At 45.7% G+C, this 17,215-nt stretch overlaps 1 protein-coding gene across 1 annotated transcript in view; it reads left to right on the top strand.

The window, feature by feature from the left end:
* cacna2d3a (calcium channel, voltage-dependent, alpha 2/delta subunit 3a) overlaps positions 1-17,215 on the top strand; it is an 838,535-nt gene that overhangs the window by 758,572 nt on the left and 62,748 nt on the right. Inside the window, exon 23 of the mRNA XM_078210160.1 lies at positions 14,784-14,895. Coding sequence (XP_078066286.1) covers positions 14,784-14,895 — 112 coding nt within the window. The remainder of the gene's footprint in view (positions 1-14,783; positions 14,896-17,215) is intronic.

Genomic DNA, 17,215 nt, shown 5'->3' with positions numbered 1-17,215 from the left:
AGAGGTGCTCCCTGATGTGCTCCATTCTATTCGCTCCCTCCTGTGTACGGCAACCAATGCTACTCCCCACGAGAGGATGTTCTCATTCCCTCGGAAGTCTTCCTCGGGGACCTCATTACCGTCTTGGTTGACGTACTCAGGACCTGTCCTCCTGCGGCGACATGTAAGGGCCCGCAAGTCCGTCCCGTTGGTCGAACAGGTCCATCTCCTCCACGCCAACCCTCAGTATGCCTATGTGGCATACCCTGACGGGCGAGAGGACACGGTCTCGATCCGAGACCTGGCGCCAGCAGGGGACGTAGCAACCCCTGTTGCTCCCATACCCCCTGTAATAAACCCTTTATCTCTTGTTTCTTCCCCGGACACGGCGCGGGCAGCATCGGGACCATTGCTTAACCATTTTACTCCCATGTACAGCTTGCCTGAGCCCAGAAGATGGTCGCCACCGCAGGGCGTGTCAGGATCCCCTGGACTACCGTCACCTCAGGGTCAACCGGCCTGTGAGTCCGTGGAAGAACAGCTGGACGCCACTTTGGGGAGAACGCCACCGCAAGTGCCTACTCCGGTGTCACCGCCGGTATTGAAGAGGTCACAACGACGGTGCGGTCCCCCTGACCGTCTGAACTTATAGAGTGCTGACACTTTATTCTGTTTTTTGTACCCCGCCGGCCTTTGTTTTCAAAGGAGGGGTGAATGTGGTGAACCATCGTTGGTTCCCACTGGATAGTACTGAGCCAGGGGCTGGCCAGGACTACAAGGATGTACATATGTTACTGTTGGGTTGTGCTATTGTTGCTGTTGGGTTAGGGTGGGGTTGTTACACCTTTGTACTGTAGTGTTGTGGCACATCCCAGTAGGGCTCCGCCTCCTGGGAGAGGTATAAGAGTCCCTGCACTGGCCGGGACCCCGTCAGTCTGGGATAGTGTATATAAGTACTGGTAGCTTCGTTAACAGTAAATAAAAGCCTTTCATTTACTGAGCTTCAAGCCCAGTGTCTGAATAGCGCATCAGAACCATTGTTGCTTCCCACTAGATAGTATTGAGCCAGGGTCTGGCCAGTACTACAAGTATGTATATATGTTGCTGTTGGGGTTAGGGATGGGTTGTTCTACTTGTTGCTGTTGGGGTTAGGGTTGGGCTGTTACACCTTGTATTATAGTTATTGTGGTACATCCCAGTCGGGCTCCGCCTCCTGGGAGAGGTATAAAGGTCTCCGCTCTATCTGGGACTCCTCAGTCTGGGATCGTGTATATAATTAGTAGCTGCCTTGTTACAGCAAATAAAAACCTTTATTTCCTGAGCATCAAGCCTCGTGTGTGATAACGCGCATCACTCTCTCACTGTGAATGATCTCGTTCCTCTCACACTCTCTCACTGTTAATGATCCTGTTCCTCTCACACTCTCTCACTGTTAATGATCCTGTTCCTCTCACACTCTCTCACTGTTAATGATCCCGTTCCTCTCACACTCTCACTATTAATGACCCCGTTCCTCTCACACTCTCTCACTGTTAATGTCCCCGTTCCTCTCACACTCTCTCACTGTTAATGTCCCCGTTCCTCTCACACTCTCTCACTGTTAATGTCCCCGTTCCTCTCATACTCTCTCACTGTTAATGTCCCCGTTCCTCTCACACTCTCTCGCTGTTAATGACCCCGTTCCTCTGACACTCTCTCGCTGTTAATGAACCCTTTCCTCTCACACTCTCTCCCTGTTAATGACCCCGTTCCTCTCACATTCTCACTGTTAATGATCCTGTTCCTCTCACACTCTCTCGCTGTTAATGACCCCGTTCCTCTCACACTCTCACTATTAATGACCCCGTTCCTCTCACTCTCTCACTGTTAATGTCCCCGTTCCTCTCACACTCTCTCACTGTTAATGTCCCCGTTCCTCTCACACTCTCACTATTAATGACCCCGTTCCTCTCACACTCTCTCACTGTTAATGTCCCCGTTCCTCTCACACTCTCTCACTGTTAATGTCCCCGTTCCTCTCACACTCTCTCGCTGTTAATGACCCCGTTCCTCTGACACTCTCTCTCTGTTAATGTCCCCGTTCCTCTCACACTTTCTCCCTGTTAATGACCCCGTTCCTCTCACATTCTCACTGTTAATGATCCTGTTCCTCTCACACTCTCTCGCTGTTAATGACCCCGTTCCTCTCACACTCTCTCGCTGTTAATGATCCCGTTCCTCTCACACTCTCTCACTGTTAATGATCCCGTTCCTCTCACACTCTCTCGCTGTTAATGACCCCGTTCCTCTCACACTCTCTCGCTGTTAATGACCCCGTTCCTCTCACACTCTCTCACTGTTAATGATCCCGTTCCTCTCACACTCTCTCGCTGTTAATGACCCCATTCCTCTCACACTCTCTCACTGTTAATGATCCCGTTCCTCTCACACTCTCTCACTGTTAATGACCCCGTTCCTCTCACACTCTCTCACTGTTAATGATCCCGTTCCTCTCACACTCTCTCACTGTTAATGACCCCGTTCCTCACACTCTCTCGCTGTTAATGACCCCGTTCCTCTCACACTCTCTCACTGTTAATGACCCTGTTCCTCTCACACTCTCTCTCTCTTAATGATGCCGTTCCTCTCACACTCTCTCGCTGTTAATGATCCTGTTTCTCTCACACACTTTCTCACTGTTAATGATCCCGTTCCTCTCACACTCTCTCGCTGTTAATAATCCTGTTTCTCTCACACACTCTCTCACTGTTAATGATCCCGTTCCTCTCACACTCTCTCGCTGTTAATGATCCTGTTTCTCTCACACACTTTCTCACTGTTAATGATCCCGTTCCTCTCACACTCTCTCGCTGTTAATGATCCTGTTTCTCTCACACACTCTCTCACTGTTAATGATCCTGTTCCTCTCACACTCTCTCACTGTTAATGTCCCCGTTCCTCTCACACTCTCTCGCTGTTAATGATCCCGTTCCTCTCACACTCTCTCGCTGTTAATGACCCCGTTCCTCTCACACTCTCTCACTGTTAATGACCCCGTTCCTCTCACACTCTCTCACTGTTAATGACCCTGTTCCTCTCACACTCTCTCACTGTTAATGACCCCGTTCCTCTCACACTCTCTCACTGTTAATGATCCCGTTCCTCTCACACTCTCTCACTGTTAATGATCCCGTTCCTCTCACACTCTCTCGCTGTTAATGATCCTGTTTCTCTCACACTCTCTCACTGTTAATGATCCTGTTTCTCGCGCACCCTCTCACTGTTAATGATCCCGTTCCTCTCACATTCTCTTACTATTAATGTCCCCGTTCCTCGCACACTGTTAATGTCCCCGTTCCTCTCACACTGTTAATGATCCCGTTCCTCTCACATTCTCTCACTATTAATGTCCCCGTTCCTCTCACACTGTTAATGACCCCGTTCCTCTCACACTTTTAATGACCCTGTTCCTCTCACACTGTTAATGATCCCGTTCCTCTCACACTCTCTCACTGTTAATCACCCCGTTCCTCTCACACTCTCTCACTGTTAATGTCCCCGTTCCTCTCACACTCTCTCACTGTTAATCACCCCGTTCCTCTCACACTGTTAATGACCCCGTTCCTCTCACATTCTCTCACTGTTAATGTCCCCGTTCCTCTCACACACTCTCTCTCCGTTAATGACCCTGTTCCTCTCACATTCTCTCTCTGTTAATGACCCCGTTCCTCTCACACTCTCACTGTTAATGACCCTGTTCCTCTCACACTGTTAATGATCCCTGTTCCTCTCACACTATCTCACTGTTAATGACCCCGTTCCTCTCACACTGTTAATGTCCCCGTTCCTCTCACACTCCCTCTCTGTTAAGACCCTGTTCCTCTCACACTCTCTCACTGTTAATGATCCCATTCCTCTCACACTCTCTCACTGTTAATGTCCCCGTTCCTCTCTCACTCTCTCACTGTTAACGTCCCTGTTCCTCTCACACTCTCTCTCCGTTAATGACCCTGTTCCTCTCACATTCTCTCTCTGTTAATGACCCCGTTCCTCTCACACTCTCTCACTGTTAATGATCCCATTCCTCTCACACTCTTTCACTGTTAATGTCCCTGTTCCTCTCACACTCTCTCACTGTTAATGATCCCATTCCTCTCACACTCTCTCACTGTTAATGATCCCATTCCTCTCACACTCTCTCACTGTTAATGTCCCCGTTCCTCTCACACTCTCTCTCCGTTAATGACCCTGTTCCTCTCACATTCTCTCTCTGTTAATGACCCCGTTCCTCTCACACTCTCTCACTGTTAATGATCCCATTCCTCTCACGCTCTCTGACTGTTAATGATCCTGTTCCTCTCAGACTCGGTCACTGTTAATGATCCCATTCCTCTCACACTTTCTCACTGTTAATGATCCCGTTCCTCTCACACTTTCTCACTGTTAATGACCCCGTTCCTCACACACTCTCTCACTGTTAATGATCCCATTCCTCTCACACACTCTCACTGTTATTGATCCCGTTCCTCTCACACTCTCTCACTGTTAATGACCCCGTTCCCCACACACTCTCTCGTTGTTAATGATCCCGTTCCTCTCACACTCTCTCGCTGTTAATGACCCCGTTCCTCACACTCTCTCACTGTTAATGATCCTGTTCCTCTCACACTCTCTCGCTGTTAATGACCCCGTTCCTCACACTCTCTCACTGTTAATGATCCCGTTCCTCTCTCGCTGTTAATGACCCTGTTCCTCACACACTCTCTCTCTCTTAATGATGCCGTTCCTCTCACACTCTCTCGCTGTTAATGATCCTGTTCCTCTCACACTCTCTCGCTGTTAATGACCCCGTTCCTCACACTCTCTCACTGTTAATGATCCCGTTCCTCTCTCGCTGTTAATGACCCTGTTCCTCTCACACTCTCTCTCTCTTAATGATGCCGTTCCTCTCACACTCTCTCACTGTTAATGATCCCGTTCCTCTCACACTCTCTCGCTGTTAATGATCCTGTTTCTCTCACACACTCTCTCGCTGTTAATGACCCCGTTCCTCTCACACTCTCTCACTGTTAATGACCCTGTTCCTCTCACACTCTCTCTCTCTTAATGATGCCGTTCCTCTCACACTCTCTCGCTGTTAATGATCCTGTTTCTCTCACACACTCTCTCACTGTTAATGATCCCGTTCCTCTCACACTCTCTCGCTGTTAATGATCCTGTTTCTCTCACACACTTTCTCACTGTTAATGATCCCGTTCCTCTCACACTCTCTCGCTGTTAATGATCCTGTTTCTCTCACACACTCTCTCACTGTTAATGATCCTGTTCCTCTCACACTCTCTCACTGTTAATGTCCCCGTTCCTCTCACACTCTCTCGCTGTTAATGATCCCGTTCCTCTCACACTCTCTCGCTGTTAATGACCCCGTTCCTCTCACACTCTCTCACTGTTAATGACCCCGTTCCTCTCACACTCTCTCACTGTTAATGACCCTGTTCCTCTCACACTCTCTCTCTCTTAATGATGCCGCTCCTCTCACACTCTCTCACTGTTAATGATCCTGTTTCTCTCACACTCTCTCACTGTTAATGATCCTGTTTCTCGCGCACTCTCTCACTGTTAATGATCCCGTTCCTCTCACATTCTCTCACTATTAATGTCCCCGTTCCTCGCACACCGTTAATGTCCCCGTTCCTCTCACACTGTTAATGATCCCGTTCCTCTCACATTCTCTCACTATTAATGTCCCCGTTCCTCTCACACTGTTAATGACCCCGTTCCTCTCACACTTTTAATGACCCTGTTCCTCTCACACTGTTAATGATCCCGTTCCTCTCACACTCTCTCACTGTTAATCACCCCGTTCCTCTCACACTCTCTCACTGTTAATGTCCCCGTTCCTCTCACACTCTCTCACTGTTAATGATCCCGTTCCTCTCACACTGTTAATGACCCCGTTCCTCTCACATTCTCTCACTGTTAATGTCCCCGTTCCTCTCACACACTCTCTCTCCATTAATGACCCTGTTCCTCTCACATTCTCTCTCTGTTAATGACCCCGTTCCTCTCACACTCTCACTGTTAATGACCCTGTTCCTCTCACACTGTTAATGATCCCTGTTCCTCTCACACTATCTCACTGTTAATGACCCCGTTCCTCTCACACTGTTAATGTCCCCGTTCCTGTCACACTCCCTCTCTGTTAAGACCCTGTTCCTCTCACACTCTCTCTCCGTTAATGATCCCATTCCTCTCACACTCTCTCGCTGTTAATGATCCTGTTTCTCTCACACTCTCTCACTGTTAATGATCCTGTTTCTCGCGCACTCTCTCACTGTTAATGATCCCGTTCCTCTCACATTCTCTCACTATTAATGTCCCCGTTCCTCGCACACCGTTAATGTCCCCGTTCCTCTCACACTGTTAATGATCCCGTTCCTCTCACATTCTCTCACTATTAATGTCCCCGTTCCTCTCACACTGTTAATGACCCCGTTCCTCTCACACTTTTAATGACCCTGTTCCTCTCACACTGTTAATGATCCCGTTCCTCTCACACTCTCTCACTGTTAATCACCCCGTTCCTCTCACACTCTCTCACTGTTAATGTCCCCGTTCCTCTCACACTCTCTCACTGTTAATCACCCCGTTCCTCTCACACTGTTAATGACCCCGTTCCTCTCACATTCTCTCACTGTTAATGTCCCCGTTCCTCTCACACACTCTCTCTCCGTTAATGACCCTGTTCCTCTCACATTCTCTCTCTGTTAATGACCCCGTTCCTCTCACACTCTCACTGTTAATGACCCTGTTCCTCTCACACTGTTAATGATCCCTGTTCCTCTCACACTATCTCACTGTTAATGACCCCGTTCCTCTCACACTGTTAATGTCCCCGTTCCTCTCACACTCCCTCTCTGTTAAGACCCTGTTCCTCTCACACTCTCTCACTGTTAATGATCCCATTCCTCTCACACTCTCTCACTGTTAATGTCCCCGTTCCTCTCTCACTCTCTCACTGTTAACGTCCCTGTTCCTCTCACACTCTCTCTCCGTTAATGACCCTGTTCCTCTCACATTCTCTCTCTGTTAATGACCCCGTTCCTCTCACACTCTCTCACTGTTAATGATCCCATTCCTCTCACACTCTTTCACTGTTAATGTCCCTGTTCCTCTCACACTCTCTCACTGTTAATGATCCCATTCCTCTCACACTCTCTCACTGTTAATGATCCCATTCCTCTCACACTCTCTCACTGTTAATGTCCCCGTTCCTCTCACACTCTCTCTCCGTTAATGACCCTGTTCCTCTCACATTCTCTCTCTGTTAATGACCCCGTTCCTCTCACACTCTCTCACTGTTAATGATCCCATTCCTCTCACGCTCTCTGACTGTTAATGATCCTGTTCCTCTCAGACTCGGTCACTGTTAATGATCCCATTCCTCTCACACTTTCTCACTGTTAATGATCCCGTTCCTCTCACACTTTCTCACTGTTAATGACCCCGTTCCTCACACACTCTCTCACTGTTAATGATCCCATTCCTCTCACACACTCTCACTGTTATTGATCCCGTTCCTCTCACACTCTCTCACTGTTAATGACCCCGTTCCCCACACACTCTCTCGTTGTTAATGATCCCGTTCCTCTCACACTCTCTCGCTGTTAATGACCCCGTTCCTCACACTCTCTCACTGTTAATGATCCTGTTCCTCTCACACTCTCTCGCTGTTAATGACCCCGTTCCTCACACTCTCTCACTGTTAATGATCCCGTTCCTCTCTCGCTGTTAATGACCCTGTTCCTCACACACTCTCTCTCTCTTAATGATGCCGTTCCTCTCACACTCTCTCGCTGTTAATGATCCTGTTCCTCTCACACTCTCTCGCTGTTAATGACCCCGTTCCTCACACTCTCTCACTGTTAATGATCCCGTTCCTCTCTCGCTGTTAATGACCCTGTTCCTCTCACACTCTCTCTCTCTTAATGATGCCGTTCCTCTCACACTCTCTCACTGTTAATGATCCCGTTCCTCTCACACTCTCTCGCTGTTAATGATCCTGTTTCTCTCACACACTCTCTCGCTGTTAATGACCCCGTTCCTCTCACACTCTCTCACTGTTAATGACCCTGTTCCTCTCACACTCTCTCTCTCTTAATGATGCCGTTCCTCTCACACTCTCTCGCTGTTAATGATCCTGTTTCTCTCACACACTCTCTCACTGTTAATGATCCCGTTCCTCTCACACTCTCTCGCTGTTAATGATCCTGTTTCTCTCACACACTTTCTCACTGTTAATGATCCCGTTCCTCTCACACTCTCTCGCTGTTAATGATCCTGTTTCTCTCACACACTCTCTCACTGTTAATGATCCTGTTCCTCTCACACTCTCTCACTGTTAATGTCCCCGTTCCTCTCACACTCTCTCGCTGTTAATGATCCCGTTCCTCTCACACTCTCTCGCTGTTAATGACCCCGTTCCTCTCACACTCTCTCACTGTTAATGACCCCGTTCCTCTCACACTCTCTCACTGTTAATGACCCTGTTCCTCTCACACTCTCTCTCTCTTAATGATGCCGCTCCTCTCACACTCTCTCACTGTTAATGATCCTGTTTCTCTCACACTCTCTCACTGTTAATGATCCTGTTTCTCGCGCACTCTCTCACTGTTAATGATCCCGTTCCTCTCACATTCTCTCACTATTAATGTCCCCGTTCCTCGCACACCGTTAATGTCCCCGTTCCTCTCACACTGTTAATGATCCCGTTCCTCTCACATTCTCTCACTATTAATGTCCCCGTTCCTCTCACACTGTTAATGACCCCGTTCCTCTCACACTTTTAATGACCCTGTTCCTCTCACACTGTTAATGATCCCGTTCCTCTCACACTCTCTCACTGTTAATCACCCCGTTCCTCTCACACTCTCTCACTGTTAATGTCCCCGTTCCTCTCACACTCTCTCACTGTTAATGATCCCGTTCCTCTCACACTGTTAATGACCCCGTTCCTCTCACATTCTCTCACTGTTAATGTCCCCGTTCCTCTCACACACTCTCTCTCCATTAATGACCCTGTTCCTCTCACATTCTCTCTCTGTTAATGACCCCGTTCCTCTCACACTCTCACTGTTAATGACCCTGTTCCTCTCACACTGTTAATGATCCCTGTTCCTCTCACACTATCTCACTGTTAATGACCCCGTTCCTCTCACACTGTTAATGTCCCCGTTCCTGTCACACTCCCTCTCTGTTAAGACCCTGTTCCTCTCACACTCTCTCTCCGTTAATGATCCCATTCCTCTCACACTCTCTCGCTGTTAATGATCCTGTTTCTCTCACACTCTCTCACTGTTAATGATCCTGTTTCTCGCGCACTCTCTCACTGTTAATGATCCCGTTCCTCTCACATTCTCTCACTATTAATGTCCCCGTTCCTCGCACACCGTTAATGTCCCCGTTCCTCTCACACTGTTAATGATCCCGTTCCTCTCACATTCTCTCACTATTAATGTCCCCGTTCCTCTCACACTGTTAATGACCCCGTTCCTCTCACACTTTTAATGACCCTGTTCCTCTCACACTGTTAATGATCCCGTTCCTCTCACACTCTCTCACTGTTAATCACCCCGTTCCTCTCACACTCTCTCACTGTTAATGTCCCCGTTCCTCTCACACTCTCTCACTGTTAATGATCCCGTTCCTCTCACACTGTTAATGACCCCGTTCCTCTCACATTCTCTCACTGTTAATGTCCCCGTTCCTCTCACACACTCTCTCTCCGTTAATGACCCTGTTCCTCTCACATTCTCTCTCTGTTAATGACCCCGTTCCTCTCACACTCTCACTGTTAATGACCCTGTTCCTCTCACACTGTTAATGATCCCTGTTCCTCTCACATTCTCTCACTATTAATGTCCCCGTTCCTCTCACACTGTTAATGACCCCGTTCCTCTCACACTTTTAATGACCCTGTTCCTCTCACACTGTTAATGATCCCGTTCCTCTCACACTCTCTCACTGTTAATCACCCCGTTCCTCTCACACTCTCTCACTGTTAATGTCCCCGTTCCTCTCACACTCTCTCACTGTTAATGATCCCGTTCCTCTCACACTGTTAATGACCCCGTTCCTCTCACATTCTCTCACTGTTAATGTCCACGTTCCTCTCACACACTCTCTCTCCGTTAATGACCCTGTTCCTCTCACATTCTCTCTCTGTTAATGACCCCGTTCCTCTCACACTCTCACTGTTAATGACCCTGTTCCTCTCACACTGTTAATGATCCCTGTTCCTCTCACACTATCTCACTGTTAATGACCCCGTTCCTCTCACACTGTTAATGTCCCCGTTCCTGTCACACTCCCTCTCTGTTAAGACCCTGTTCCTCTCACACTCTCTCTCCGTTAATGATCCCATTCCTCTCACACTCTCTCTGTTAATGATCCCGTTCCTCTCACACTCTCTCACTGTTAATGATCCCATTCCTCTCACACTCTCTCACTGTTAATGTCCCCGTTCCTCTCACACACTCTCTCCGTTAATGACCCTGTTCCTCTCACATTCTCTCTCTGTTAATGACCCCGTTCCTCTCACACTCTCTCACTGTTAATGATCCCATTCCTCTCACACTCTCTCACTGTTAATGTCCCTGTTCCTCTCACACTCTCTCACTGTTAATGATCCCATTCCTCTCACACTCTCTCACTGTTAATGTCCCCGTTCCTCTCACACTCTCTCTCCGTTAATGACCCTGTTCCTCTCACATTCTCTCTCTGTTAATGACCCCGTTCCTCTCACACTCTCTCACTGTTAATGATCCCATTCCTCTCACACTCTCTGACTGTTAATGATCCTGTTCCTCTCAGACTCGGTCACTGTTAATGATCCCATTCCTCTCACACACTCTCACTGTTAATGATCCCGTTCCTCTCACTCTTTCTCACTGTTAATGACCCCGTTCCTCACACACTCTCTCACTGTTAATGATCCCATTCCTCTCACACACTCTCACTCTTATTGATCCCGTTCCTCTCTCACTCTCTCACTGTTAATGACCCCGTTCCCCACACACTCTCTCACTGTTAATGATCCCATTCCTCTCACATTCTCTCACTGTTAATGACCCCGTTCCTCTCTCCCTTTCCCACTGTTAATCACCCTGTTCCTCTCACACATGTTGGCAGCCAGACTGTTAGCACAAATAGGGCAGCATGTCATATTTGGGTGTCATCACTTTCTGTACCTCAGGTGGTCCAAGATTAAATTTCCTGTCACATCTATGTTGTGAACTTTGGTTCACTGCTGTTGCCACTGAGGCAGGAGTTCACGGCGTCATGTCTCGTGTTGCAGGAGATAAGCGCATCAGCTGGACTAATATTACTGCTGTATCTGGGGAGCACTGAACATCTTTCAAATACTATATTGGACAGAGACTCTATCCTCCTTCCCAGACAGAAGTAAAAGGTTTGGTGGCAGAATTTGAGGATGAGCAGGAAATTTCACTCATTGTATGGGCCAATCAACAGCAAGAGAATAATCAATCTTCCATTTGCTTCTTGTTATTTGTGGGTCTTGCTGTATGCACCCGGCCATCACATCTCCCTACAATACAACTGTGATTCCAATCACAAAAATGACTGTGAAGGGCTTTGGTATATTCTTTGTTCTGAACGACATTACACGAATAGAGGCTCTTCTCATTTCCCTTCATGTTACTGATCCTGCTGTAATATATTTGTTAAGGTAGTTCAATGTGCGCAGTGAATGTGATATAAATTTGTGAATCCCATACTCCCAGAGAGGATGCGGGCATGCAGGGAGTTTGGGTCAGACAATTGGTTTTGCAATGTTCCAATCCTATCTGCGCTGGAAGTCTGGAGCCACTGAACATGGCTGAAAGTTTCTGATTTCAGTCCCAACCACAAGCTAGCTGCAACATTTGTCTTTTATATCACACAACAGCTGGGGGTGAACTTATGCAGGGGGCCCACTGATTACCTGCCCTAACTTTTGCAGAAGAGCCGTAGAAATCCTGTAAAGAATATTTTTCCGCACTTTCTTTCAGCAAAGTTCCAGTGAAAGATCTGGGGAATCTCTGCAGAAGTTCATTGTCTCAAACTTATCCTGACGTCTTGCAAATTTTGTTTAGATCTCCCCCACGTACAGCTTTGGTATTTTTTTCATCATCTTACAATCACACATAGCGAAAATGAGTCAGTCTTCAGGCTCTGCCAGGATTCTAACATTTCCATGATCCTCACCACAGAGATCACTGAGTAGTGAAACACTCAGGCATGAGTTGGTAAACTGTCACATATTTGGGGTCAGGCTTGACCCTCACCAAAAGTCTGGAAAACCACGACATTCCAGGATTGGGAGTGAGAGCAACTCCAATACGTGCTCCCTTATAAAGAAAGGTCTTCAGTGGAAGTTTCCCCAAAGATGAGTGTAGTGTATCTTGGAGGTGCCTAGCTCACTGCATGGCATCCCTGAATCCAGGTCTGACTGCTGCTTTAACAGTCTTCCAACTTCAAAATAATGTGTTGTGAATCAGATTTCAGTGTCGCAAAACTTAGCCCCATGTACCAAGAACCAACTAATCCGATGGTGAACCCCTCATCACAGAAAGGGATGGTTTAATTACAGGCCCTTTTCAACTCTACCAATCCCACAGATTGGGCCATTTCAAACGAAAGAATAGTTTTGCAATTGTGGAGTTGTTTTATTTATGAAACATGCTGTCCTGTTGGAAACACTCCTTGTGGATCAATGGGGGAGGCAGTGGTGTAGTGCTATTGTCAAGAAGCTAGTAATCCAGACACCCAGGGTCATGTTCTGGGGAGCCGGGTTCGAATGGGTTCCAGATGGTGGATGATGTTCACTGATGATTGCACAATGTTCAATATCATTCATAATTCCTCAGATACTGAAGCAGTCCATGTCCAAATGCAACGCGACCTTGGAAAATATTCGGGCTTGGACTAACAACATTGATGCCACACAAGTGAGAGGCAATAACCATCTCTATTGAGAGAGAACCTAACCATCGCTCCTTGACACTCAATGGGGCATTATCATCACTGAATCACCCACTATCAGCATCCTTGGGGTTACCATTGACCAGAAACTGTATTGGACTAGCCATATAAATACTGTGGCTACAAAAGCAAGTCAAAGACTAGGAATCCTGTGGTAATTAACTCATCACCTGACTCCCCAAAGCCTGTCCACCACCTACAAGGCAGAAGTCAGGAATGTGATGGAATACTGCCCACTTGCTTGGATGGGTGCAGCTCCAACAACACTCAAAAAGCTCAACACCATCCAGGACAAGGCAGCCCGCTTGATTGGCACCATATCCACAAACATTCACTCCCTCTACCACGGACGTACTGTAGTAGCTATGTGTACCATCTACAAGATGTATTGCAGCAACTCACCGAAGCTCCTTAGACAGCACCTATCCAACCAACAACTGCATGCTGTTGTGGGTTGTTCCCCTCCAAGGCACTCACCATTGTGATCTGGAAATATATCGCCATTTCTTCACTGTCGCTGAGTCAAAATCCTGGAACTCTCTGCCTAACAGCACAGTGGATGTACCTACCTCAGGGACTGCAGCGATTCAGAAGGTAGTGCAAATGACACTTAGAAGCACATTTCATACACGCTGCTGGCACAGCTCCCAAGCATTGTACGCCACAAGCACAACAGCCGGAATTTTACCATCCTGCCCACCACGGGAATCTGAGCGGGTGAGGGGCGGACCATGGAAAGATCCATTGACCTCTGGCGGGATTTTACAGTTTGGGATGAGCGAGGCCATAAAATCCTGTCCAAATTGAATCTTCGTGCAGTCAATGCCTGGATTGTACTTTCTGTGCAAAAACTAAAATAGAATTGCCCCAGTAATTGCTTCTTTTGCCGGGACACTGAACATTGAACAGACAAGTTAAGTTTTACTAGTTCTGCAGTGCAGAGGACTGATTTCACGAAACTATCCCACAGGCAGAATATGAAAGATGTAAATAATTCAGTTGTGATGAGTTGTGAAATCACAAAGGTTACTTTTATTTAGCCTTTGAAATCTTTTGCCATCTTTTCAACTGAGATGCAAATGGGCTATGTTTACAATTATTTCAGTTACCCCCAACATTAAAGCAGCTGACTTACACGAGGGAAACTTGCACGAAGCTTGCGATACGCCAGAATTTTTCTGAGACCTCTTAATTAAGAGTTAAAGAAATAAAAGGCAACCTCCGCGACGCTTCCTCATTTTGCATTTCGAGCATTGCGATTTCTGGAAAAGAAATACTTGACATAGGTTTTCTTTTCTATGAAACTAATGACATAAAGATTATAACTATCAAGGTTATTTTTAAACCAAATCTGGTACCAAAATGAACCACCTGGCTTGAATTTGGGAGTGTGGAAATCTGATGCTTCAGATCTTCAATGTGGAACATGTGAATATCATTAGTTGCAAAAGACTACCTGCAATTGCTCTAAATTGCCACATAGTGGCATAAGAAATGCATTATGTGAAAATAGATGTTCCTTTTTGACATTTTCAGCTTTATTGTTTTAACTCTTACCCTCATCTGTACCGTCTGGCATGCAGAGTGTTACTACATTACATAATAAGTTGGTTTTGGCAAGCCAAAATCTCTCGTTAGCTCTCAGTTTTTGGATCATTTTTATTCATTAGTGGAAATTACAGATTTAAACCTGTTTATCAAACACACTGGAGTTTAACAGATATATTTTTCATTTCGCCAAATGAATCATGACTAACACTGTGGTTGTTGCGTACTTTTAGCACAGAGTCCCAAGCAAGTTCTTCAGCCGTGCGACACGGAATATCCAGCCTTTGTGTCCGAACGAACTATTAAGGAAACTACAGGAGCAATCAACTGTGAAGGCTGCCATAAGTAAGGCATTTCCCATTTCTTTATTCCTGTGTTGGCGCATACACATATGGGCCAAGTCAAGTAATTCAGCATTAAATTCCCCCTAATGATAGTCTTGCAAAGTAAAATAAATGTACTGTAATAAGAGAGTGATCATATATGGTTATTCCCGGATGCACATTTAAAATTTTCAGCATAAAACTCATAACTGTTCAAATGCTTAACATATTGATATTGTGTTACATATTCATGGAATCTGCATGCTCCCACAAAACTTCCTGAAGTTCTTGGACAGGGTGCTGTGGATCATGAATGTCCCCACATGACCTGTCAACAGAAATTTGAAACTGAAGTTGATTGGGTTTTGTTTTTTCTTGCATCTTCCTTTGAGGTGAAATGCCTCCATGTCACTCAATCAAATCAAGCAAGTTACATGGACGTGCAGTCAGTATTCAAGCTAAAAGCTTACAATTAGCACCCGTGCACTTACTCACTTGCACAAGCGGGGTTGTTTTAGCCTTTTTTAGGTGACCAAACATTTATCCAGTTCATTGTGTGGTCAATGAACACTCATAGCTTTGTCGGTAAATGTTTTTATTTATGAACTTTAGAAAAGGTTTTTATGCTGTTGCTAAATGAGTTAAGTTGCTTAGTTGCCACTATTTAACAGGCAGTTTCTATAATTGGCTTTGCAACATTAGGTAGTTTGCCTTCGATCGATTTGTTAAATCTAATATGACATGAACCTATTGACAAAGCATTCTTTAAGCCTACATTCTTAGCTACAACTGGTGTGTTAAGGTGAGAAGCATCTGGGCCAGAATTCTCCAGCCTTGCCCGCAGCTGGGATTCTCCAGTCCCGCCGCAGTGAACGGAGATTCGGCTGAGCGCCAAATTCCCCATTCTCGCTGGCAGTGATGGCGGTGCATGAACAGCCGGAGATTTCCAACCCTGATTTCAAAATCTAATTCTTTCTGCTTTTGGTTAAAATGTTCAAATATTAAAAAGAAACAAATTGATTACTTTAGAACCGGTTCTTTTAACATCTCTACTATTACGTTTCTATTTTAAAGAAACATTAAATCGATTTGGGCATAGTTTCCATGTTCATAGTAAAATAAGTCTAAAAACGCTGCTGCAATGCTACATCATATCTGGTTAGCAGCATAAAAAAAGCACAAAAAGCATTCCTTCATTATTGGATTACTATTGTAATATTAAATTAAAAATTAAGACAACTGGTGTGGCCGTCCTAAGCTGTTCCTCATCTCTTTCAGTGACAAAGGTAAACAAGATAATTTTTTTAAGTCACAGAATAAAGATGTTTTTGTTCCACCGTTAAATTAAGATTTGGGTTTATTTGATTCTTTACATTTCAGACTTTTCCTTAGGGCTCATGTGATTAGCAACAACTCCATATGTACACAGGAAACAGCAATGATTACTAACTGTTTTCATTTTGTTTATGAGCTGAAAGACCAAAACGTTACGCTATTATGAAAAAAATATATAACCTCATAGACTAGGGCAGGGTGAAAGTCAATAGAAACAGGTATTACCAAAAAGAAACTGTATCCAAACATTTTTCATCATGAGATCCATTAATTTATGTCCATAGATAAGTAATGTGGTACATTTAATCTTGGCGCAAAGATATTGTTATGTGGCAAGCAGCATGCAGAATTATTACATAAATGAAAGGTTAAGTGCCTTCTGCTGTTAAGTATAAACATACAGTGTAAGGAGGATTTCAACTTCCACCATCAAGTACAAAACTTGGCATTGTGAATCAGTCGAGCCTGTTGTACAGCAGGCTGGAGTTTCCTTCACACACTGAAAAGGTGAGCTGATGCATAATGGGCCGCAGTTTCCTACCTGAAAGTAAAAGTTAAATTCTGTCCCATAGCACTAAGAAATATTTGCTACCTGTAACAGGAGCTTTAATCTTTAGTTATGAGGTGTACAAAACTGTCTCGCCTGCCTCTTTAGTAGGAAATTATAATGAGAATGAATCATAAGACATAGGAGCAGAATTAGGCCACTCGGCCCATCGAGTCTGTTCTGCCATTCAATCATGGCTGATATTTTTCTCATCCCCATTCTCCTGCCTTTTCCCCATAACTCCTGATCCCCTTATTAATCAAGAACCTATCTATCTCTGCCTTATGATAGTCAATGAACTGGCCTCCACTGCCTTCTGCGGCAAAGTGTTCCACAGATTCACCACTCTCTGGCTGAAGAAATTCCTCCTCATCTCTGTTTTAAAGGATCATCCCTTTAGGTTGTGCCCTCTGGTTCTAGTTTTTCCTACTAGTGGAAACATCCTCTCCACGTCCACTCT

Source organism: Mustelus asterias, chromosome 3 (assembly GCF_964213995.1).
Source record: "Mustelus asterias chromosome 3, sMusAst1.hap1.1, whole genome shotgun sequence".
Lineage (NCBI taxonomy): Eukaryota > Metazoa > Chordata > Chondrichthyes > Carcharhiniformes > Triakidae > Mustelus > Mustelus asterias.
The sequence above is the reverse complement of the archived record's forward strand: the minus strand, read 5'-3'. Positions and strand labels throughout refer to the sequence as shown.